At 46.2% G+C, this 26,484-nt stretch overlaps 1 protein-coding gene across 1 annotated transcript in view; it reads right to left on the bottom strand.

Moving 5' to 3' along the window:
* The window catches only part of TOP6BL (TOP6B like initiator of meiotic double strand breaks), a 2,412,394-nt gene that overhangs the window by 1,613,198 nt on the left and 772,712 nt on the right, over positions 1–26,484 (bottom strand). Inside the window, exon 5 of the mRNA XM_085627714.1 lies at positions 9,074–9,157. Within this exon, the coding sequence (XP_085483840.1) occupies positions 9,074–9,157 (84 nt within the window). The remainder of the gene's footprint in view (positions 1–9,073; positions 9,158–26,484) is intronic.

The raw sequence follows: 26,484 nt of genomic DNA, 5'->3' as shown, positions 1-26,484 counted from the left end.
TCCGGGCCGCATGACCAGTGGCTCCATGGCATCTGCTGCCCTTCCGATGTGGCTGTGGGCTGTGCCGTCGGCCTGTTGGGCGTTGTTGGTCAGGATGTGTAGGATGGTTGTCCTTTTGGGCCTGTAGTGGGCAATGACATTGTCAGGTGTTGGGTCTGTGAGGCTGGTGCATTTCCTTGGGGTCCACTGTCTTTGTCTGCGCTGCCTCTGTGGTGCTCTGGGGGGGTGTTTCGTGTGGGGTTTGTGGTACTGGGGTGGTGGCGGTGGGTGTTGTGGCCCTCTTGGGTGTCCGGGCCGCATGACCAGTGGCTCCATGGCATCTGCTGCCCTTCCGATGTGGCTGTGGGCTGTGCTCCCTTTTGTGGTGCAGTCTGCAGTCCAACTTAGAACCAGGTCAGAGCAGGTGTTATTTTCCTGCTGATAACGCGCCTTATCGCCTGTTTGTGTTCTTATCGCAGTTCTGCTGTTCGTTGTGAATGTTGTGGAGTTGCGTTGTTGCGGCTTTTGGCACGGGAACACCTACTCTGCATCTCATTAGCGATAGTTGCAGGGGTCATCCGCGGCGATGTTTTTTGCGGCTGCTATCGCGGGTAAACTGGTGCTGTTAACACCAGCTTGTGGTCGGGGCGATAAGTTTATCGCAACTTTGGCTGCGATAAAGTGCTGTTAAGTCGGCGATAGTTCCTTGTGAATATGGCCCATAGAGAGCACCATATGCCCACTCAAAAAGCGCATACTTGAACATATAAGAGCCACACAAAATCGTGATATGACATATGCAGTTGCCAAGCACATGGGCATACATGAAGATAAAACTTGGCAAGACATGAGGTACTCAGGCCTGGTGACTGTACCTCCTCATGAGAGAGGAGGCAATCGAACTTTGAAGTTGGGACGTTTGGAATCCAAACTCATAATAAGGTTTACAACCAAAATACCTCTTGGGCTCAATGGGGATGAAGAAATGTATGTGCATCTGTAATGTAACTGTAAAAGAATTACTCTTTAAAGAATAACAAGAGAATAACAATAACTGTGAAGGAGAAGATATTTTTGCGAATGTCAAAAAGTAAACAAGCGTAAAAATGGCTCACAACCCATATGATTAAGAATATAGCCTGATAATCCTTAAGATTTGCAACAGTGGTGTAATCAATTTTCGTGTTTTGATTTAAAGTGGCTGTTCTATGTGGCATACCTTTGAGTGGAATGTTGGCTTACGATTAGCTTGCAATGACACAAAGGCACTCAGCCGATATAATCAGTGACACTCAGTCGCAATGTAATCACATGATCAAATGTAAAAATAATACACATCCTATCGTCCCTAATATTAATGGTCGACTGGGAAACAGGAAAACTGCATGACAAATGAACTGATCAGTGTCATTCAATGTGAACGAAAGTAACATCTGTTTCCTAAAATAGGGACTAATCATGTGACTAGAAAATGAGAATTGGTCATTTATAGCATTCAGAATGTCATATCACTGATGTGGAGAGCACATAAGGTAGCCCTGAGGCATCAAACAAGTAACGAGTATTATAAATAAGGAATTGATGTGCAATGCAAACTACTAGTCCCATAATGCTTCATTACGGGCACAATGGTGACTTAGTATAAATATTGGAAAGCGATGAAGGACTGTGTATACTACCGTGACCAAGAACTTGTTCGAAACGGTTAGGAGGAGGAGAGGAATGGTCTAATTAAATAGTTGAAAAAGGCAAGGAGAGTGCTGCGTTTCTTTTTCATTTTGTGAAAAATATTGCAGAGAGAACTGGCCCTTTTCTCGCTGCGAGCAACAGCTGGAAGGTGCTCCCCCCGCCAAGGACTGGTTTGTTGATTCATACAGAGAAAGAGGGAAGGTACTCACCTCATGAACTTTCAAGTCCTCTTTCTATGCCTACAACGCTTCTCCAATGAGACTCCCTCGTTTTTTGTTTTTTTTAAATGAAATTTGTAGAGCGCACTGACACCATGGGTTTCCTGGCACTATAGGACAAAGGTGATACACAATCTGGGGTTAATGCAGGGTTAGCAGGGTGGGGGAAAGAGAGAGGTTTTGAGCAGCTTCCTAAAAAGAAAGAGGGAGCTGCTCGATTTGATGATCAGGGGAAGGGAGTTCCAGAACTTCGGTGCCAAAAGGGCGAACCTTCGTTCGCCGAATTTGTTGGTTCTGGTTTTGGGTATGACAAGTGATTTAAGATGAGCAGAGCGAAGATTGCGATTTGGACAGTAGGGAGTGATGAGGGAAGTCAGGAAAGCAGGGCTGGGGCAGTGGATGGCTTTGAACGTGAGGCAGCCCAACTTGAAGGCCACCCTCTGTTCTATGGGCAGCCAATGTAGTTTATGCATCAGAGGTTTGGCAGATTGCCATTTTGGAGATTTGAAGATGATACAAGCTGCCTGGTTTTGGACCACCTGAAGGCGGTGGAGAAGGGTTTTGGGAAGTCCGTAGTAGATGCAGTTGGAAAAGTCCAAGCGGGAGAGCACAAGAGATATGATTACTTGAATCAGAGCAAGTGGGGGGAGCAGGTGACTGACCTTCCGGATCTTTCTGAGTTGGAAGGAACAGGATGAAATCACGGAGCCGACATGAGGTCGGAGAGAGAGTTCGGCTTCGATAGTCACGCCGAGACTTTTTACAGAGATCGAAGGGGTCGGTGGGAGGCCCAGTTCAGTGGGCCAGAACTGGGTTCCCCAGAAAGAGGGGCTGGAGCCCGGGAGAAGAAGCTCGGTTTTCCCGGGGTTCAGCTTCAATTGGTTGGAATTCATCCAATCTTGGATGTGGAGCATAACGGAGTGAAAGTTATCTATCGCATTGGGGGAGTTGAGGGGAAAGATGATCTGCAGATCGTCGGCATAGTTATAAACTGTGATGTCCCAGTTACGGAGTGAGTGGAGTAAGGGCCGAAGGTATAGATTGAACAGTAAAGGTGACAGGGAGGAGCCCTGGGGAACTCCGCAGGTTGTGGGGGTCATGGGTGCTGTGTAGGGGCCCAGCCGGACAGCTTGGGTTCTACCAGACAAGAAAGACCGGATCCAGCTGAGGGCTGAGGGCAGGGTCCTGGATGCTAGCCTGTTCGACACGGTTGAGCAAGATGTTATGGTCAACCGTGTCGAACGCGGCCGAAAGGTCCAGGAGAACGAGGGCCTGGGGGTCCCTGAGTCGGCATTTCTCCTCAGCGTGTCGAGAACAGCTAAGATGACGGTTTCAGTAGAAAATGAAGGCCTGAAGCCGGCCTGATTAGGCTCCAGGTAGCAAGAGGTCTCAATAAAGTTAGAGAGGCATCTAGTGACATGTGCTTCGAGAAGTTTTGAGAAATAGGGCAGAAGCGATATGGGGCGATAGTTGGAGAGTTCCGCTGAGTCCGCGCCAGGTTTTTTAAGTAGCGGGACTAGGATGGCCTCTTTGAAGGATCTGGGAACAGTACCTGTGCTGAGCGAGCCATTCAGGAGAGGTAGGATGCATTCAGGTAAGGAATGACATACACTTCGTAGGACTGAGGGTGGGCAGCCATCGTTCGGGGAACCTGATTTTATCCGGGACGCAAGCTGTACTAGGGAAATAGGGTTGATGGGGGGGAATTCGGTGAAGGCGGAAGGGTTGTTAAGGGGAGTTTCCGGAGTGGTGATCTGAGGGACGGTGGAGATCGATGCCTTGATTTTATTAATTTTTTCAACGAAGAAGAGGTTGAGAGCGTCACAAGTTTCTTGGGTGGGGGTTTGGCCTGGGAGGGTTCTGTCGTCAGATGTCAGTTCGTTCATGATTTTAAAAATTTCTTTAGATTTGTTGTCCGAAGAAGGGATTCGGTCAGAAACGTGGGTTGATTTGGCTGAAAGTATTGCGATTTTGTAGTCTCTGCGGGCTGAGGTGTATTGTGATCTGGCTGGTTCGGAGTAGTTGCGTCTCCATGCCCTTTCTAGCTGACGTACCTTCGGTTTAAGTTTTTTGAGGTCGTCCGAGAAACAACGGTGGGAGTTGTGGTGTCTGGTCGGGGGAAATTTGATTAAGGGGGAAAATTGGTCACTGGCTGACTGCAGCCAGAAGCATATGTCACTTTCTAATTTGTCAATGTTGGTTCGCGAAACGAGGGCAGGGCGGGTGTCACAGAGAGTCGCAAGAAATCCTTCGGAGTCATAGGCGTTCCATTTGCGAGATAGACCACCGGCCATCGGTGGGGTGGGGAGATTGCCACTGATCGTAAGGGTGGTATCTATTAAGTGGTGGTCTGACCAAGTACAGGGTGAGATGGAGGGGGGAGAAAGAGTTAGGTTTTGGGTCCATATTTGGTCTAGAATGTGGCCCTTAATATGTGTAGGCGAGGTGATTTGTTGAGACAGGTTGAGGCTAGTGAGAGCCTCGAAGACCTCCAAGGCGTGGGGCCCAGCGTTGATGTCATTAAACCAATAATTAAGGTCGCCGAAAAGGGCGAATCTGGGGTGAGAAGTGAGAAGGTTGATCAACTGATCGGTCAGGGTGGCCGCGAAGGAAGGCATCGGTTGGGGGGGGCGATAAAGAATAAGGAGAGTTAAGGCCCCGCTATCCGTTCTTAGGCTGAAGATAAGGTTATCTACTCCCAGGAGTGAGATGGATGGAGTAGAGATGAAGTTAAGGCGTTTGGAGATTATGGCCGCTACCCCGCCCCCAGGGCGGTTTCCTGGCCGATCGGCGCGGAGGATGTAATAGTCTGGGGGGAGGGCCGCCAGAATGTCAGGAAGCGAGTCCGCAGTCAGCCAAGTTTCAGTGAGCAGGAGGACGTCCGGTTTCTTGTTGGATAGAAGGATGAAGATGTCGGCGTGATGTTTAACCAAGGAGCGGGTGTTTAGATAAAGAACTCTGATGGTGGTATTGCTCTTGGTAGGCTGGGTAGGGGGGGTGACCAGATTGGTGGGGCGCCGATCAGATGGGGAGATACCGGTCATGGAGATGCGCCCTCGTGAAGGATATATGTAAACCCCCGCGAATTTTGCAAACAATGACAGTCGAGCGCAGTACTGGCAGGAAGAAGGCAATCGCCGAAACGCGTCCCAGGCGCAAGACTCATGCTCTACATGCTGGAATTTTATGCTGTATGGTGAAAATAAAGCCCTGCTGATTTGAGACCCCAGCTGTGTCGGACCTGTTTCTGAAGAGGAAGCAGGATTGGTGGTTGATGTGTAGTGCGGAGGTCGGCTCCGCATTTCCGACACACCTCTCGATTAGGAGCTCCGTGTTTGCCGACAAACTTTTGGAGTGATGCTGGCAAGCATAACGCGGCGCCTCCACGGCCTGAACTTTCTTGGACATTGGGGAGAAAGCAGCGGATTACCGCTAAAGGGGCCAGCTAACAGCAAGATATTTTCACCAAGAATCCTGCATGGGAGAAATGAGCTGGCACTTCACAGAGACGACGATGTCGCAGCTTTATCAGAGGCTTGGGCGAGGTATTTACTTAGCCCACATATGTTTGGTGTCGGCGAACTTTGACTGGCAGGATCGGCATATATCGGGGCCCAACGAAGGAGAGAAAGAGGGAAGGTACTCACCTCATGAACTTTCAAGTCCTCTTTCTATGCCTACAACGCTTCTCCAATGAGACTCCCTCGTGAAGGATATATGTAAACCCCCGCGAATTTTGCTAACAATGACAGAAGGCAATCGCCGAGACGCGTCCCAGGCGCAAGACTCATGCTCTACATGCTGCAATTTTATGCTGTATGGTGAAAATAAAGCCCTGCTGATATGAGACCCCAGCTGTGTCGGACCTGTTTCTGAAGAGGAAGCAGGATTGGTGGTTGATATATATATTGCAGTTTTTTTATATTCCAGGGACTTTCTGAACATAGCGGAGGTGTTACATGATCTATTTAACTCCTCCATTTTGTATGCATGATGCTTTGCATCTCAAACAGATATTCTCCAAATATACCATATTGTTGGGATTGTTTTTATCTATATTTCGGTGTGTAGGTGATACAATGTCGAAAATTCCTTTCAGATACCAGGGAAATGTCGGCATGGGATCCCCGCATGCCAGGTTATATATTTTAATTAGAATAATGTCCTCAATTCAATTGCAAGATGAGGATTTGCTCAATATAGATAAGCAAAATGCGTAGATTGTTATGATTTTGAGATGTACAGACAAGATGTATGACAAGGTGTCAAAATAATATTGGTGGTGTCCAAACAGTGTGACGGCAAATTCCAAGATTAGTCCAGTTCATGGGTCAAGGCAGTGCGTTCTGGGCTGGTATGATGAGATACGGTCTGGTCAGATTCTCTACATAAAACTGGTCAGAATCTAAGTTAGAGCGAGAGAAAACTCCATCGTTCCCAGCAGAGGTGTGAGACTGAGAAACAAATGCGCAGGCGATCGGATCAACCAGGCTGCCAGGCTGAGTGAAGCTGAGCCCTCCCTTTACAGGAGAGGGAGATCAGCACCGAGCACGGAAAGGGGCAGTTCAAGCCCGCCCTTCACATTTTCACACTCCTGAAGTGCTTGAAGATGCTGGCGTGAATCCCGGGCCTGGCAGCACTTGGCATGAGGTATGGATAATGTCACTCCCAACGAGTCAGAAATGATAATAGCATTTTAGAATGGCAAACGATAACACACAGGCCTAATAGTAGTGAATGGGGATATGTGAAATTAGAAAGCAGATTTGCCTAGCCGAGTGATCTAGGGAGTCTAGGGTAGACCTAGAGAAGGAGCAATTCCCCAATACGGTCAAAACTTTCATTTGTTATACATTCCCCATTGCCTCAATATTATATGTGGGCTTAATCTGTCTAGTGATCGCAGCACACACTCTTCTGTCGAGCTTGTTAAATAAATCATGTTAGTAAAATATAACTATGTCTTAATTGGTATTAAAGTCTTGTGTTGAATGTACGCATTTCTTTACACTGAAAGGGGTCCTTTCGAGCACCACATTTATACCCTGGCTCTATAAGACAAAAGGGAAACTGTAATTTTACCTGAAACATCTTATCCCTGTGGTGTTGGGAGATACAGTGGGTTGCAACATACACCTGAAACCATTCTACATTATGAATAGAGATTACGACTGAGTCTTAACTCTCTTACAAGTTAGGAGGTTCAGGCACTTGTGCAAATTTAGCCAAGCTTATTTTCGATAGGTCGCCGTGCCAGAGACTGCAACCACGTGGCATAAACCTAGTAGTGCGCCAGGAAACGCCATATTGTATTCCCTTAAGGTCCCAGCCATTGACAACCCGGTGATACCTATAACGAATGAAGCGTTGGATATCTACTCACATTGCAAGCACAATATTGTGGCACTTGTTTCATAGTACAACTTTTCTAGCAGCTGACCAATACAGCAACAGAGCGCCCACGACCCTGCTAAACAATTTCATATATCAAAGATTTCGATGCACGTTCAAGGCTTAACTCCTGGAGTTTCCATACGAACAGAAGGAGTCCCTCCCCCCACCCCTTACGCACCTCCTTAACTTGACACTCACGTCTGGATGGGTGGGTCTTGCACATTTATAAACTCACACTGAATGCACACCCACCGGGCCAGATTCCAGCAATGATACAATGGTAGGACGGCCTGGGTGACTTGTGGGACACCCATAAATAGACATATTGCTGAGCCCAGTTGGAAATAATCACCATGAATTATAAAAATAAACTCTTTCAGTTTAAGTTCTCACACAGACTGTATTACACCCCTGCGAAGTTATACAATTTGGCGTCACCAAGTCACACACCTGCCGTCGCAGTCACCAAGTGAGGGAGTGGAATGACACTGCTTCTTACTGGGCGGATGTGCTGTCAGAAAACGCCCAAATCGTCAGATAACAGGTAACCCAACTTCCAGACATCTCCGTGATGGGATAAGCTGGAAAACTACCAAAGCCAACAAGATACCTGGTGGCGCTGCTCTTATTATCAGATAAGAGGGAAGTGGCCTTCCAATGGATGAAAGGTCCGCCACCCATTAAGGAGGCATGGCTCAGATAGGTTGTGACTTGCAATACCAATTCTGAGCTCTACGTCTCCACAGTACCTGCTAAATCCAGGCCCTGTGACATATGGGCACTGCTGCTTTCTTGCTTAGCCCAGGCACAAACCAACAGCTCAGATAAATTTTCTCCACACTCCAGGCAAGATGACACCTGACATCTCCTACACATAGGGTGACACCCCCGTATTTGTCGGTATTCTCCAATAGGTGTGAATTAACGATACGTTCTCCGCAGGATGGCTGTGATTGGGACTGAAGGAAAGGATGGATTCTGCAGCTCTGTATAATGCTGGCCAGAACCCAGTACAGGATTACTGTAGTTTTATAATGCTGAACGAACCGATATACCCGTTGCATGTAGTGATGATGCTGATTGTTTAAGTTGCAATAAAACCAAAAAACACCCCTAAAAAGTGGTTTCCAAGACCAAGAATACAGTAAGAAAGAGCCTATTTTCAGATACATATATTTCATAGATGTTGAATATAGTCTAAAGCATTGTTCAGTTGTTCCATAGCAAATTTTAGAATATGTCTGATAAATTGAGATGTTATGCACATGAATCCAGGTTTGGCCTTGGTTTAGAATTAACTTCTCAAAAATATTACAACTGTGCTCATCAGAGAAATCGGCTTGTAATCTTATGGTGGAGATGTGTCCTTCCAACATACAGGAATTCTACGAGCTAACAAACTCCTCTGGCTATGCTTGCTGGTAGAAGTTTGCCTGGCTACCAATCATGTTACAATATATCTACTGGGAGAGCATCAAGTCCCAGTTCGTTGAAGGATTTCTGTATCTTTAAGGCTTGTTAACATAATAGTCTAGCAAAAAAATCGAAGCTGTCAAATCAGGTTTAAATACATATTCTCCCTTGAAAAAGGAGACTAAAACTAATATCAAGTAATACCCCATGAAACGTTAGAAAAGGGATATTCTTGTTGATATTTAAGGTGATCTGATATCCTTAGTGCAAGATTTTAAAATAGTTTCGCATTATAATCTGAGACACTTTCAAATATGCCATTTTTATGATTAGCACAATGGGTGTTTGCATTAAATCAGGATGATATAAATTATGCCTACCTTTGGGTGTACAACACTAATCCTATGTATGAGCTGCTTGGTTCCTATGCAATCCAACATCAGGTCCTTGGCATTTTGATGGAGCTAGAAAAATCAGAAACATTGTTAAACATGCAGACAGGAACAATCAATGGGACTCTATTGAATATCTTCAGGACATCATTTGCATAAGAGATTGTGAAAAAATGGGTTGTTGTTTGACGGGGGTCTCTGCTGCTCAGACAACAGCCACAATTAACATCAGGGTGAACCACAGAATTCACCAAATTAACCAGCAATGCACCTAAGGTAAATAGAAGAGCAGGTTGGTCCCGGTCTGCCCCTGGTTCTCAGAGACGTTTTTAGCCAAAATAGCCAAGTCCCAAGTTTTCGTTTTTGGCTATCTGGGCACCTCTAATGGCACAACCAAGGGTCCAGGACTGGAGGGCACCAATTGGGAGTTCGGGACTCACACAGGATTGGTCCAGGTGCAGGTTCAGGATGGTGGGAGCCGTTTCTGTCTCTGAGGAACTGAACAGGAGGCCAAAAAACTAGCCCTTGAAGTCTCTCTGGCAGTCCTGGGTTCAGGTGATGAAGCAGGGCTCAAGCAGCGGGGTAGGTCTCTGAGGGCTCAAAGCATACTCCAGGCAGCAAAGCAGTCCTTCCAGGTGACACAATCCAGCCTTGTGTAGTGCACAGCAGACCACAAAAGCAAGCAATCATCTGAGAGTCCCTCTGCAGGTTCAGAAAGTGAGCCAAAGGGTCTGAAGGTCCTATGTTTATACATGGTGCCCTCATTGAAGGAGTTTCTAAAGGATTCCCTTTGAAATCCACAAAGTTTTGTGACTCCACCGTCCTGGCTCCAAGCTGGCTCCATAAGCAATGCAGTGGTGTCAAGCCCTTTGTGTGAAGGTAGAGCCCAGGCTAGTCAGTTGCAAGTTAGCCTGTGCCCAGCTCCACCGCCCCTTCCATCCTGAAAGTTGATGGCCCTTTCAGGCATACCTAACCACGATTGTTTGGCTGTCTAGGAGGAATAAACACAGTCCAACTGCTAACTACACCCCGTCATGTGACCCAGAGAGGCTGTCAAGGCTCACCTTCAGCTTCCCGCTGGTTGCCGCTGTCTTGCACAGGAACAGAAGCTGCTAGCTTCCCGACTCCCACTACTAATCACTCAGCCCCAAGATATATCTTTGGCTCTAACTGATCAGCAAGGGGGAAGGGGGAATTGGATAAAATAACAAACGAGAGAAGAGACTGGTTCTGGACCTTCTGGTTTTCCTATCTGGAATTCTTCTTCAGCTATCTCTCTGCTACTGAAGATTTCCTGAGGTAACTAAACACACAACATTAAATTATTATTCCTCCTCTACTCTACTCTGTCTCTTTTCTTCTCTTTTGTAATGGTGTTTCCTACCTACCCAGTATCCTGAACTCTGTGCCTCTCTTCTTGTTCAAATCTGTCTTTTTCTTCTTTCTTGTTATTGATGTCACTATTTATCTGTAAAACATATATTCTTTTTTATTTATACCTATTTATCTTGTAGTCTTAATATCTTTCAACTCCTCTTTTGACCTACCATCAATCTTTCTTCTCGCAGTTTCTCTTCTTTCTTTATTGCTTCTAGCTATACTAATAACTGTTGTCTTCTAGTTGATTCTTTGTGCATAAACTTCTCCAGTTGGTTCCTCTCCTATGGTTCTGTGAATTGTTATGGGTCAGGTAAGTCTTACTCCTTAATTTCTTTGTTAACAGTTCTTATTGTCCTTAATTATTTTTTCCCTTAGTAACCTCTTCAGTAAATACTATAATTTTCTTCTTTTCTGTTTAGGACTCGGTATGCTGATCTCTGTTGTCCCTGGTAAGTCTTTACTTATCGCGTCACCAAACACTACTTATCATTTTATGTGACCTTAGATAATCTATCAATAATTCACTTAGCTTTCTTCTGTCTTCTCTTCAGGTGCTGCAGAATTCGTGTCTTGTTTCCTGTAGCGAAGAGGAAAACTCTGAACTCTCTCTCAGTAAGTAGCCTCTACGGACTCTGCGGCTTTTTCTGTTCTCTTCGGTAAGTATCGACACAACTCTCTTGGGTCACTCTGGAAAACTTCTTTGACTAGGTATTCTCTTCTGAACTGGGGACTCTCTCGAACACGTCTTCTCTGAGGAAAAATCTTGGTGAAGTGCGCACTACCTCAGGCGCGCGCGCGTCACATCGCCTCTCTCTAGATCTGTTAGCAACTAGACCGCCGACCTCAGCGTCTGCGCGGCCATCTTGGAAATGCGGGCATGCCACAAACTCGACCATTGAAACCCATTCAAGACTGAAGCGCCCATTGAACTTAATTCCTTGCGCTTCGTTTTGGAACTCACATTAGGGATCCTGACAGAGGCTGTTGGCAGCAAACAGTTTAGGGCAGGAAATTACCAACTTTCTTAAAAGTGCCACTCTCAAAATTTTACTAAAAATCTGACTTTACCATTAAAGAAAATGTTTCATTACAATTTCTCAGACACCCAAGATGAAATGCTTACCTGTTCCCAATCAAAAGTTGTCACATATTAAATATAATATGCAACTCAATGCTATCCTATGGGACAGAGAGGCCTCACAGTAGAGAAAAACAAATGTAGGAATTTTTCACTACCAGGACATGCAAAGCTCAAAATTACATATACAACCTTTTTAGGACAATGCACCCTCCCCTCTAGGCTCCTTAAGACTTACCTTGGGGATGACAAATTTTTAATAATAAGGGAATTTAAGGCTTGCTAAAAGGTTTATATTGCCAAGTCGATTTTGTAGTTTAAAACTGCATTCAGGCTGCAATAGCAGGCCTGCAACAGGTCTGAAGGGGCTACTTAAGTTGGAGGCATAGTAAGAGCTTAAGGCCCACCAATAGTAGTTAATTTACAGGCCCTGGATATATGTTATACCACTCTGCAAAGGAGTTATAAGTAAAAAAAACATATGCCGGAAGGGTGTGAGTTAATTTTGCTATGTTTAAAGGGACTTTAGCACTGGATAGCAATGGTAAGGTGCACAGAGTCGTGGGGCCAACAAAAATGAATTCAGCAAAAATAGTGAAGGTAAAATGTTTGAGGGTGACCCTGCAGGGAGGGCCAAGTCCAACATGGATTCCCACGACCAGCCAAAAGTCAGGGGAGACTAATCAATACCTAGATAGGCTTCCCGGCTTAGCAGAAAGAACATGAACAATGGCCCTCAACTGCAGAAACCCGTGCCAGTTCAATGCCCCTCTGAATTCAGTTGGATTCCTCTGTTTACACTCTCCTGAGCAACTGAACTGACCCATAGGGAATTATTTTCCTCACCTGTGGACCCCATCTGTGCAGCACCTAACTGAACTTGTTCACAGATGCATCCCAGCAGGCAGACAGTACCATCATGGCCAACAAAGCGATATGGCCCATTCCACCGTTTGGATCAGACTTCTGTCCACAAACCTATGAAAACTCTGCTCATAGGACAGCAACCAACATAGGCCATTGACAGCTGTCAGTGTCAAGAGCCAGGCCATCCAGGGATCTCTGACCTCTGAGGTTTCAGCCTCAGGTGTTAGGCACCCTTCTTCCACTCTCCTTCACACCAATCAAGGGGTGGTAGCCTGAGACTGGCCACTAAGCTCAGGATCTGTACCTGTGGCCGAAAAGGGGTCAGGGGCGTGTCCTTCCTCCCCTGCCTCACCATCTGGACCTCTGTAATCTGAGCTTCCAGGGCACCCAACCCTATTAGCTCATCTGACACCGGGGTCAGCACACTCCCCAGAGTGAGGTCTATGGGCATCTGGGGTATAACTATGACCTTTTCTCTGGTCACCTCCCCACCCTACCCCATTGATACCAGGGCCATGGGGCAGAATGCCCTGCCCCTGGGTCTGAGTTACTCTACACACCTGGCTAGTGTACTGCTCTGGGTAAACCAGATGTCAAACTATCCTCTCAGGTGCAAGCTTGGCTTAACTATTTAAATCCTAGCCAGAAGCAGGAGATTAAGTCAGTAAACACTAATAGCTCAGGTTAAAAGTTCACAATAGCATGTAGCATCCTGTTTTCTTCTGGTGTTTGATGGCAGCTTGTTTGTATTAAATTTCACATCCATTTTCTAGCGTATAGGAGTTGCACCCTGCAGGTATTCGTATACATGTGTTTTTAGGTCTGGCTTGACACCACAGCCTGCTTGCTTAACCCAGTGATACGGTTTCTATTATACATGGTCTAGACTCTGGTTCTGTCTAGAGGAGCTTTTCTCACTCACCTCATGCTAGTGGCTGTTTGGTGTTATATTCCACCTCATACTGGGTGTTATAACTGTCAACCTTAGAGTGGTCTTCCCCAAACATTTTGCATTCATCCTCCATTTATTGCTGATCTAGTTTTTGCTAACGGTGGGACTTTGTGCACCACGTTAACATTGCTGACCAGTCCTAAAGTGCATGTGGTCACTCCTTAAAACATTGTATCATTTGACTTATCCCCAGCTGGCATATTTCATTTACTTATACGTCCCTAGTATAGTAGCACTACATTTACCCACTTATGTACCTCATTAAACATGTCTCAGGCTGCCATTTCAGCCTGTGAGCAGTTTTCAATGGCCATTTCGAACTAGCAAAATATGTCTTTTGCCAGCCTCAGACCTTCCTTTTTAATACATATGTCACCCCTAGGGTATGCCCTGGACAGCCCAAAGGGCGGGGTGCAGTGTATTTAAAAAGTCTGACTTGAGCCTCAGGGACAGAAGACTCCAACAACCCTGCACCCAGCATCTGGAAGTGGCGCCACCCCAGTCCTGGACCCTTGGAAGTGGGCCTAAGGTGGTCTGACGGCCTCTGTAGATCTAGTGAGACCTGCCCATCTACTCTGCTGTGCCATAGAACCCTGAGTAGAACCAGCGCAGCTGCTGCATAGATCTGATCCGTTGCAAAGACCGGTATCCCATACCAGCTGTCACTTCATCGGAACTGCAGCTGCATGACATATACTCCGCTCAGGCCTTCATATCACTCATTAAGGGCAGCCTCAACAACGACAGACTGCCTCCCAGCTTCTCGGAACTGAGTCGTAGACCTGACTGCGAGATGCATCCTTGATCTCGGAGTTCACATCATCAGCCCTCAGCGACGAGATCCTCGATGATGACACAAGACCTTGCACCGCAGCCTTGCTTATTTTGTTTCAAAAAGGTCAACTCTGGTATCAAATTATTTATATGGGTTTTTTGTGTTACACAAATCACTGTATAGTACTGCACAAACATAAGTCCTGATACACACCACTGAACACCAATATGAGAATATGAGTTTTTGGTTGAAAGGGGGTGTGACCAACAACCACAATCCTTGTCAGGGTGAACCACTAAATTAACTTGTGCTTAACCCTCTGGTAGCTTGGCACAAAAGCAATCAGGCTTAACTTAAAGGCAATGTGTAAATTGTTATTGCCAAGCCAGTTCCTCACTGGACCGTAAACAAGCAGTCTGGGACCGGTTTCGGGGTATTACCCCTCATCAGCCAGGCTATCTTGAATCCAGTGGCACAGTGAGCAAGGGACCAACTTCTGGGCACACCAATCCCACTTAGGGCGAAAAGTGCTACGCAAACAAATGATGGATGGAATGCAGAATAGATCATACATTCACCCCCAGTCAAGAGATCTGGGTTAAATCTATTGTTCTTTTGCTCACGTCAAGCTAACCTGGCTGATGAGGGGTGATACCCCAAAATTGGTCCTAGGATGCTTGTTTCCAGTCCAGGGAGCACCTTGCCTGGCAGTTCGGGCTGGACTGTTCCCATGGGGAACAGGGTCAAGACTGATTTGCATATGGCTGGGTCTGAACTGGAATGGCATGGCATAGGGAGAAAAAAACAATGGGTTTAGTCCCAGATCTCTGCACTGGGGTGAATGTATGACATTGCTCTGCATTCGGTCCATCAAGTGTTCTTTTTGTGCAGACCCACTAATAACATATAATTTACAAGCCCTGGGTATATGGTATGCCACTCTACAAGGGTCTTATAAGTAAAATGTATTATAAAACTGACTTTAGCAAACATAGGAGGGGTGAAGGCAAAATGTTTGGGGGTGACCCTGCAGAAAGGGCCTCGTTCAACAGAGACAATTCAAAGAAAATTTAAATTGGTTTGAAAGTAACTGATGACTGCAGACCTGAAGAGAGTATCCGATACCCTGGGCCCCAAGATTATTTGCCAGTATCACATGTAATGGTACAATATTAGATTGGAACTGTCCAATTCCATCTGACCTCTTCAAGATGGCAGTCTTAGTGTGTTTCTGTTCAGCCTCAATACTTTTTTTCTGGGGTGTCTAGCAGGGATCTGCATTCAGCACCCTGGTTTTCAATGTTTATGTAAGCCCACTAGGTTCCCTAATGTCCAGATTTGAACTTTGCTGATTCAAATATACAAATGATACACTGTTTTATCTGTACATCTCAATGGAGTAACTTATTGGGTGCACCAGAACTTTCTTAAATAATGGCAATAGACCGAGGTTCCTATTTGTAGTGATAAGGCTTGCTGGACGAGACCTGGACAGAAATGCCAAGAGAATGTCCAATCCATGAGAAACTATCTCTCTCCCTCAAAATCAGACCATTGAAGAAAGTCTGTTACCTTAAACTGCATATTATGCACTGTATACTGGCTTATTTCTCTGTACAAAACATAGGGTGGTGGCCAAAGCCCAGAGCCTGTGACAGCTGGGCTACTACAAGGGCCTCTACTTGGGCCTCCTGAACATTCTACTTAATAACTGTGAGAAGTTGGCCTGGCATATGCTGTCTCCTAGTTATAGGGACACCTTGCACCAGTCCAATTCGACTCTTGATGATAGGTTTAAGACAACCTTTAAAGAAAGCTATCCTAGTGGTAGCTGTGGAGAGCAGCCTTCAGGCTAAGTCTTGAAGGAGTGTTAAGCTTATTGTTTTACCATAATAACCTCTTGAATAACCAAATGAAAGAGTAGCCCACACAGGTATATATATAAAAAATATATGTATTTATTCTAGACAGAATCCCACAGTCTCTTTATGAAGCTGTGGCAAAGTTACAATATCAAACAAGCATTGATAGACACAATAAATAGCACTATTAACATTAGGCCCCAGGGGGGGACCAAACCATATACTAAAAAAATGGTATAAGAACCACAACAATTCTACAGGCAATGCCTAGGGCATTCAGGATCGCTGGCCCCTTAAGAATCCACCCCAGGTTATGAGGAAGGGGACCCACGGGAGGCGCGTGCAGTGCGAGAAGCTGCTATCGGGATCTCTATTACAGCCTATGGAGAATGTCGCGGTTGGAAATAAACAGTTTAAAAATACTTCTAGCAGGAGTACAAAGTTAAAACTTCAGACTTAAGCTTTTGAAGAGCCCACTACCACGGGAGTACCGAAGTACCACTGTTACCTGCCCCTTGGGAAGCCGGGTGCATAGGTCGTTTCTGCTGTCGGGTCGCGGGCTGATTTTCAATGGGGAAATAATCAAAAGTTCTGCTAGCCAAAAGCGTCGATGATGCCGTGAAGATCAAAGATGTGAAGATTGTAGAGAAGTACCTGAAAGCAGAGGGGACAGCGTCTGGGTCACGGCAAAGTGACCAGGAGGCTCAAAGCAAGGAGCCCTTCGATGTCGGGTGCTTCAGGTGGAAAGTGGTGTAGCTTGGATCTGCAGCCACGGGCTCCGCCGGGAGGCTTCAAGGAAGGCCTGCTTCAGGAGGGCGACTGTCTCATGTCGGATGAGGGTCGCTGCGGTGTTAGTGTCCGGATTGGATCCACTAAGCCTTGGAAACCGCAACCCACGAAGAGTAAACAAATCTGCTACAGTGCAGACCCACGAGGTCTTGGAGAGGTCTCCTTCAAGGAGACTGTAGAGCAGGCCTGGAGCAACCAGGGGAACTCTTGTTTTTAAAGATAGACCTCCGCTAGGGCCCACAAGTCGAGAGACAAGGGACCGCGGGAGGCGGCAATTTGGCGTGCGTAAAAGGGCACCCACGGGCCACCGGAGGGGGCTAGGGCGCTGGTCTTTTGCACAATTGCTGTAGAGTGGTTGGCTCGCGAACGGGCCAAAGCACAACTTCCCCACTGGTCAGGGTCGTGTGCTACGCAAGAGGTGGCCGGTGTCTCGGGGTATTGGGGATCTCGGCACCCACGCGGTCCACGGTGCCCAAACTCGTTGAGCACACTCACTGGCCTCTGGGATGCGCTTGAAACCCACCTCAAGGTTTCTGGAAGTCGTCAAAGTTCGTGAGAGCAGCGAAGTTCCAACCGGGTCACTTGCAGTGTTTCAGGTGCCTGCCAAGCAGGTGGATAACTCCTTTATCACAAGGGAGATTTCTTCCGTCAGCTGGGCAGCAGCAAGTCGAAGGTCAAGACTGTAAAGTCCAAGATTAATCTGAGGCTCTGGGGCCACGTTATTCACCTTTATCCCCAAGATTAGGGGAGTGTCCAGAGTAGTGTCCACCAATGGTAGGTGAGGCGGGAAAGGGTGGCTACACCCTCTTCTCTTTTGGTGTTTCCCGTCTGGGCGAGGGGCAGGCTGCCCCTGAACCGGTTCCAAGCGGTGTATGCAGAATGAGGCTTCTGCAGCTGCCTACGTGCAACTCTGAAAGGACTTTTGGTGCACCCACCCTGTTCCAATCCACATTATCCTGTCTGGGGAGATGCTAGCACCTCCCTGCCACAGGAGCCCTATTGTCCAGCTGGCGAGGCTGGGGTTTTCCCCAGCAACAGCCAGCCAGGGTCGTGTAGGTGGCGGGTAGTAGCCATTTTGTGAAACTTGTGCACTTTTAAATTGGTGTCTAAATTCTGCCGCTTTTCCCATATCGCCCCTCTAGCAGGGGGGAATCAAACCCTCATGCCCATGGCTGGACTGGGGGTATGATTCCTACATGTTTGACACCAAACACGATATGGTACTGTGTAGCCATTCCTAAGTTATCACGATATCGCAATAGACTTATAATGCGGTTAAGAGTATATGGTATGGCTACACTACAAACAACCCAGCAATGATTTTACGAAGGTTGCAGAGAGGCCCTACTCATGTAGGGGTCCCCCCTCACACATACCTCAGCACCCTGCCTTGTAGGATTACCAAGGCCTGCTATAGGGGTGACCTATGAGAGTACATGTGTTGTAATGTGGTGGGATATAGGGTACCTATACCCCTGTAAGGGGTGCTAGCACCACCTTACCCAGACTACAGTAGTGGTCTGGTGGTGTCAGTTTGTATGGCTGTCCCAGGGTGGCACAATAAGTGCTGCAGCCCTGGTAGGCCTACTGAGGGACCCATGCCCTGGGTACCTAGGGTACCATCTACAAGGGACTGGCAGGGCATCCTCAGCATCCAATTAGTTTGTACCTAGGGTACTCACATCGTTTAACAGAGGAAGCAGATAGGCTGGGGTACTGGATAGCAGGATCCCAGCCAGACTAGTCAAAAACCACTCAAATACCAGGCAAAAAGTTGGGGGCAACCATTAGTCAGATTCCACCTTCCTACAATAACCTTCAGAATTCAAAGAAAAAAGCTGAAATGATTGCTACAATGATAAATTCCTGAAAACATAACTGAATCACAGCACTAGTAGTTATCAGTCCACAAGTACATTGAATTCAAGAATTTGTGAATCCGTATTCAGTCTTTATTTCGACATATTGTCATAAAAGACAAATTAAAAACACAATTCATCATCAAATACATTAAAATGAAAAAGAAAAAACACAATACATCATCAAGCTCATCCATTAGAGCTACACATTTAGGTTATACACAGAAAGCATATCACTGAAACAAAGAACCGCAGGATTTGAGTTCACTACATAATTAATATTCCTTCTCGCCCAATTAAAAAAATAAATATCTGTCTTACATAAAAACATGCTAAAACATTAGTAATAAAAATAAGAATGCCACAATTATACTTGATTAGCTTTTGGTGGGTGGAGAGCTTTCAGTTTCCCAGCTCTTATTATCCACATCCATTTCAAATATTTAGCTATCGCTATCACCATTGTTTCAGAACAATCAGTTTGAAATATTCTCAGTGCTGTAATCCCCGTCATGATACCCTTTTGAATGCAGACTGCTCTTACCCATTTGTGACGGGGGACCTTATATTCTGGGCAAATAAACAAAACATGAGCTATGGATTCCGGGTATATTATACAGAAAGGACACATTTGGTCACTTTTACTAGATACCCATTTACAGGTAACCGTATTCAGTGGGAGGGTGCCTACCCTAAACTGGTGGAATAATTTCCTGTCATGGGGCATTGTAATCAGATCCCAGTACAGCTCATACCTAGGAGTGTGTTTCAGCTCCAAAAAACCTTAGTATGCGATGGAGCAGTGTGTGACTGAAACTCCTCCTGGGATACAAATGACCAATAGGCCTCTTTTAACTGTTGTTTATTTGGAAATAATGCCTCCTGAGGGTTATCCCAGAGATCACCCAAACCTAAAGACTTAAGGAGAGTTTTAACCTTTCTAAACCATAACATTTTACCCCCAGTGTCCATATCACGCGTTTCCAGAAGTGCTAGTGCATAATGATGCAATTCTGGGGTCACCCACAGTCTTCTCCAGTAGGCAATTGGTCTAAATCTACAGATATTTTCTAGACTCTGACAGCCCAGATCTATGCGCAGAGGTACAAGTGGTGTGGAAAGTGGGAGCCCTGTAAGGCGGCGGAGAAATTTATTATGTGCTTTTTGTAAACCTGCTATATTAGACGACCCCCACAGTTCCGCTCCATATAGCATGGAGGATCTTACTTTAGAGTCATAGATTCTTAATACTGGGGCTACGGGTTTAGTGGCTGACATCTTAAATTCTCTTAAAAGGGCACCAGATAGTTGTGCGTGCTTGGAGATTAGATGGGCCACATGCGGCTTCCACTGTAACCTAGAGCCCAATGTGATACCCAAGTAGCTAAAGCTATCAGTCTGCTCTAGTGGTTCCCCATTCATAAGGACTCTGCCCCTAATGTTCCTATACCTGTGCATAGTCATAAATTTGGTTTTAGAAACATTTACAGAGAGGCCATAGTCATTACAACATTTTTCAAAGCAGTCTATTGCCTTCTGAAGCCCTTCCTGAGTCTTAGACAATAGGAGGGTATCGTCGGCAAACATTAGCAGGGGGACGGGGATACCATTCTGTTTGGGTGGATCAGTAATAGAGTCCCTAAAATAATCCGTGACTCTATTAATGTATAGTGTAAATAATGTGGGTGCCAGCACACACCCTTGCCGCACACCCCTTTCCGTTGGGAATCTAGCGGTCACCTGGCTCTGGTTACCCCATCTGACCTGCGCGTAGTTATTTTCATGTAGTTTTATCAGAACCGCAAGCAGTTCTGGTGGGATACCCTGCTCGTGGAGCGCTCTCCACAGCCTATCTCTTGGGACTCGATCGAATGCAGCCTTTAAATCAACAAAGGCTGCATAAAGTGTACCACCCCCCAGAACCACCCATTTCCAGTATATAGTGGAAAATCTAAAAACTTGGTCTACCGTACTGGTCAGGGGTCGGAAGCCAGCCTGTAAGGTAGACATGACTCCCGAGTCCTCGATCCAATTCTGGACCCTAAGAAGTAACATTCTGGCCACAACCTTCTGTATGCAGGCTATTAAACTGATTGGCCTGTAGTTTCCCGGGTCCGCTCGGTCACCCTTCTTAAAAATTGGTATGATTTCTGCTCCCCGCCATATGTCCAGCACCGTGGTACCTTTGGCAATAGTGTTTGCCAGTAGTTCGATGTAAGGGACCCAGTCTGGTTTACTGTGCAGAAACAGATCTGCGGGAATTTTATCTAAGCCCGGGGCCCTGCCCTTGGGTATTAAGTTAAGGGCACATTCAACATCTTTCTTGGTGAACACTAGCGTGTTTACTAATAAGGGTCGGCTAAAAAAGGCTGGGGCAGGTATTGGGGCATTGTTTGTGTTAGCAAACTGGGACTTAAAGTGCTTGATCCAGTGTTCTGGCGGGACATAATTAACCGGGATTGGCTTTTGGTTCCCCGTGCCCCACCTCACAAGATGCCAGAAGTCCGTCGAATCTTTGGACTTACTGGCTGCCAATAACTCCTCCCAATATTTAGTGTCCCACGCTTTTTTTGCGGTATTTTGTGTCCATTTATAATGATTCCTTGCCGCCCGAATGGCTTCACTATCAGTAGATCGCACTGCGTCAGCTAAGGATTTATATGCGGTCCTGCAGTTTTTATCATACCATGACTCCGGTTTTCTTTTCCTCTTACCAGGGTTCCTCTTCCTCGGAATACTAAAATATTTACTTAATTTAAAAAAGAGGGTCGAGTGGATATGGACTACCCTGCTGCAGTAATCCTCATGATCCAGCTCCCCCTGTATTTCAGTGATTGCTTCTTTTACCAAGTCATTCATTTCAGTAATGGTTTCGGGTTTGCCCAGACACTCGGCCCATCTAACCCGCCGAGTATCATTTGCCATGACGATATCATCTATTATATCATCTGAAGCTAGCCCCAGCCCTATGTGAAGCTGTAACTCGCGACTGAGAGGGTTGTGGTCACTTTCAATACGATGCATTACAGTCATATCCCGTATTGATGACAAAAATTCAAGATTGACCAAAATGTAGTCAATTCTACTGGAACTCAATCCATTATTAAAAGTTGGATTACCCTGCTCGTCCCCTCGTTTCCTACCGTTCACAGCTCTCAACCCGTGTTCTAAACTGAAGGTCTTAAGTTGAAGGGCTGCCTGGGTCCACCGTTTAATAGGGGATATACTAAGGGGGGGAATTTGCCAACAGATATCCTCTTCCTCCGTGAGCTCTAGATCCGTATGGTCCAGAGGCTCATAGGAGCAGTTGAAATCTCCGCAGATTAATATATTGGCACCTCCTCTCCAAATACTTAGATAGTGTCCCAGTGCCACCACAACTTCTGACGATTTCCCTCCCGGCTTTCCCTTGGCATACACATTAAAAATAACGAGTTCACCAAATGAGGGAGATTTTAACTTGACCCCCAGAATATCCCTTGAATTAATTGCTAATTGGGTGGTTGTGAATCCATCATCCTGTTTTACCCAAGTGGTCAGTCCCCACTTAGGTCTTCCTTTATTTGTTTTAGTTGCGGCTATTGCAAAATGAAGATACCCTGATCTATGTTGGGGTTCTAATGCCCATGTTTCTTGCATGTTGACAATCATATAGTTATCAATAAAGGAGGCCCAATCCCTGGATGCCATCTTGTTTTTAAGACCTGCCACATTCCACGAGACCAGAAACTGGCTCTCCACATTGCTATTTGGAGGATTGTAAACATTTGTTATAACTCCTAAGCTACTAATAGCCTGTACTCCCTCTGTCTCTGATCCGCTGACCTCCACCGAACGACCAGATTCATTGGCCTTCCCTGAACAGTCACTAGGTGTAAAATATCCTGTAACTCCAGGGAGAGCCTCATAGTTGGTTAAACCGTGAGTTGATGTACCACTTAGACGGCTACCTTGGTTGTCTATTTGTGTGTAGTTATCGAAATTAATTGGCACATCAACAATAACACTAATCAGATCCGAATCTCCATCAAGTATACTTGGAACAATAGGTACATTCCCTTCCAAAGCCTCTTCCAAACCACCTGTAGTTAGGAAATGTACACCCACTGTCTCCTCCCCTCCCAACTGTAAACTTCAATCACAGGCGTCCAGACCACTGAAGACGCCAAACCTATTTGACAACTCCAGTGGAGTGAATGGCACTGGGAAGTCCTTACTTACATGTACAGCAGCACCCGGCCTGGTAGGTACTATATTCCACCCAGGTGTTTCTACAACTGGAGCTGCATGATGGACATAGGCCGAATTCCTATTATTCGGCATAATAGGGAAGTTGGTAGTAGGAAGAGAGTAATCATGGGCAGGTTGGAGAGGAAAAACTACAGATCTTGGGTAGAAGTAGGTCAGAGGGCGTGGAGAAATACTACTATTAGAATTTATCTGGGGCCAATTCAGGATATATCGTACTGCATTATGATCTCTAAAGTTGACCACAACCACATCCCCCCCGATGTCTTTAGGTCTTCCACCCAACCACTGAAGACGGCATACATGTATTATTTTGCCATCTATATTACTGGCTATTGGCCTGTGTAATGTCAGCCAGTGAGTTATTTTATTCTTTAGTTGGGGAAAACTCTCTCTCTTGTTCACTGGGAGCTCTGGTACCCCTGTGAGAATCACTACATATGGTACGGCCTCTGGGGGAAGATCCGGTAGTGGTCTTCTAATCTGTTCCCCCCAGGTCTGCCTGAGGCCTCCCACCTCATTCCTCGTTAATCCAATCGGGCAACTGCCCTGATCTCTGAAAGATTTATTATCAGAGATTGTTGGATAACAGTTAGTTTTGACTGTTGCAGTGCTCACAGGAGCATTTATCTGATTAGTAGTAAAATTATTATGAGCAAATTTAGGGGCAAGAACTGTCTCATTCAAAGCGTGTCTACTAGAGGACGGAGCATCTAATATGGGATTGTTTGAAATTGTATTTAATACTGACACAATTTCAGTAGACGGTGGTCGGGAGTTATTGGTGGAGTTATCCACTAGGGAGGGGACTGAGACCAAATTAAGCTCAGGATTAGCTTTTTTACTTGTAGGGCTTCTCTTCCTACCCAGATCTGCTTCTATTCTCCCTAATCTATTCTCCATATTTTCCAATCTTTCCACTAAAGCTAGAGTATAGGTTCGCATAATGATCTCAATACTATCCAAAAGGTTACTGGTATGTATTGAATTAAACCCATTGTCCTCCAGGCTAAGTTTAGTGCTAGGTTCCCCCTCTGTATATGCAGAAGTTAACATTGATATAGAAGCATTAACTGATCCAGTCACATCCGTGAGAACTGCAGCAGTTGTAACATTAGTACTAGAGGGGATGGCCTTTTTCCCAAAGTCAGTAGAACTTAGCTTCTGTTTATTAGGTTCCATCCTTTTGCGTCTCCTCTTAGTGGGAGGTGGACCATGCTTTGTAGTTTGTATAGGTTTCTTAGGCCTTTGTCGTACTGTCTTAAGAGGAGTGGATGGCGCAGCAATCAGAACTCCAGAGGTACTGGGAATGCAATGAGTATTATGTGGTGAAATTGGAATGTCTATTCCAGTAGAACTAGTGCTAGGCACTTCGCAATCTCTCAGCAAGAAAGGTACACCATCTGTAAATAAGGTGTCATTTGCAAGATCTAGGGCTATCTCATTATTAAAAATGGCTGCGGGGTTAGGCTCAGACAATGCCCTATTCTTGATATTTTCGATAGAGCGTCGGCGTTCAGCCCGGCGTTCTACAAGTGAACGTTCTTTCAAACCTCCGGTTGATGTTCTGACAAAAAAATTATCCAGGGTGCCATTCAATGAAGTCCCCACTCTATTGGCCACCGTAATTATCGGACTCAGCACATCAGAGGACATGTTGTGAACTTGGCATCCAGATGTCATAGCGATAAGGTGAGATAGTGACTTACTGTGCGCTCAGGTCGTTGCAAGGACGGTTTGACCAGGGGGACGGGTCCAGTCCGGTCTCCTCAGGCCTCTGAGGGCCACAGAGGGCCCGCCCTTTGCCCGGGCTTAGCCCGGCACCCACCCGCGCGCGTCCCGCGACGCGGAGGGAGCAAGGATCTTTTATGCGCCTCCGGGCGCGTAGGTCTCGTCAAAGGGCGCCGGGGCACTTGGGAGATGTAGTTTTCACCGCCTCCGGGCCGCGGGATGTAATGGCGGCAGCGGCAAATCTGAGCCCAGCGAGGGAGCACCAACAAAGCCTGCGGTAAAGGAGGAGGGCAATGGCAACAGCCCCGACCACGCAGCAGGTCGCTCAGGCACGGTTTTCAATTTCAAACACTTCCCGCTCCACCGAGGGAGCAAGGATCTTTTATGCGCCTCGGGGGTGCGTAGGTCTCGTCAAAGGGCGCCGGGGCACTTGGGAGATGTAGTTTTCACCGCCTCCGGGCCGCGGGATGTAATGGCGGCAGCGGCAAGTCTGAGCCCAGCGAGGGAGCACCAACAGAGCCTGCGGTAAAGGAGGAGGGCAATGGCAACAGCCCCGACCACGCAGCAGGTCGCTCAGGCAGGGTTTTCAATTTCAAACACGCCTTGAGACTCGATCAAGATTCATTGATAAATACCACAAATTTAAAGAGTCCTGTGGAATCTGTGTGCAGCTAACAACTCACTGTTGTGCATATACCTCTTTCCAGAATGTTCAGCTAGGGATACAGGTTTACGAGCAAAGGTAGCCCTTTTCTGTAACACTTCCTCTACTCCCCTTTTCATTGCACATCTGAAAGAATGATCATGGGTTTAGGAAAATGCTTAAAACATGGATGTTTGCCTAACAGTGACTACATTTGTTCTTTTGATTTCAAAGTTTATAGCACCATGAATATTTCAAGGATGCATACTTTATGGTGGTGCTTCTTGGAAGGACTGCTTTATTCAAAATGATGTCCCTGCCCCACTTCCTAAATGCTTTGCATAATACGCCCTACCTAGTGCCAGACTTATAGCTCAAGTAATTAGAATATTAGCTCAGAACGCTGCTGTGGGACAGGAGTCAAGCAAGTATAGTGTTGGGAAAACATACAAGGGGATGGTACGATGGTGGCATTGCCCTTCCAGATATTCAGAAATATTACTAGGTGGCACAGCTGACTACTATAAACAGATGGGTCTTTCAGCCCCCAGATGAACACGCGCACCGAATAGAAAGACTGAGGATACACCCAAAGGACCATCTCCCTGAGCGCTATAGCACTAGCCAAAAGCACAAACCCCACAATCCATCTGCTGAGGTGACCTACATTTGGCATGCGGCAATGAAGGCATTGGCTTGGGAGGGCAAAATTAAGCAAATGATGCCCCTCTGGGATATGGTAGAATTGGGCTCAATAGGAACACAAGCAGGTTTTGGAAAGTGGGACCTCACTGGTCTATCCTGTATTGGCGACCAATGGACTCAAGGGGATGTCATCCCTTTTGAAGCGCAAATATGACTGGCCCTCATCTGAGGCCTACAGGTATCTACAAATACAACAAGCTTTTAGAGCAGAGCTCCCAAGGGGGACGAAACTCCCTGAGTCTTCACCATTGGAAGACAGATTACTGGACGAATTTATGCCATGCAGCACCATATCTATGACATACAATAAACTGATTAACAACAGCCTGACACTGCATATATCGTATTACACACAACACACTCTAATCAAAATGGGTAGGGCGGTAAATTAAAGTTGTAGGCATGGATGTGGGCAACCAGGTACCTTCTATCATACACTGTGGGACTGAATACGTTTTTGGGTTTTACTGGGGCTGTGAGTGGCCAAAAGGAACATTGCACACCTATGAG

The sequence above is a fragment of the Triturus cristatus genome, chromosome 9 (genome assembly GCF_964204655.1).
Source record: "Triturus cristatus chromosome 9, aTriCri1.1, whole genome shotgun sequence".
In the NCBI taxonomy this organism is placed as follows: Eukaryota; Metazoa; Chordata; class Amphibia; order Caudata; family Salamandridae; genus Triturus; species Triturus cristatus.
The sequence above is the reverse complement of the archived record's forward strand: the minus strand, read 5'-3'. Positions and strand labels throughout refer to the sequence as shown.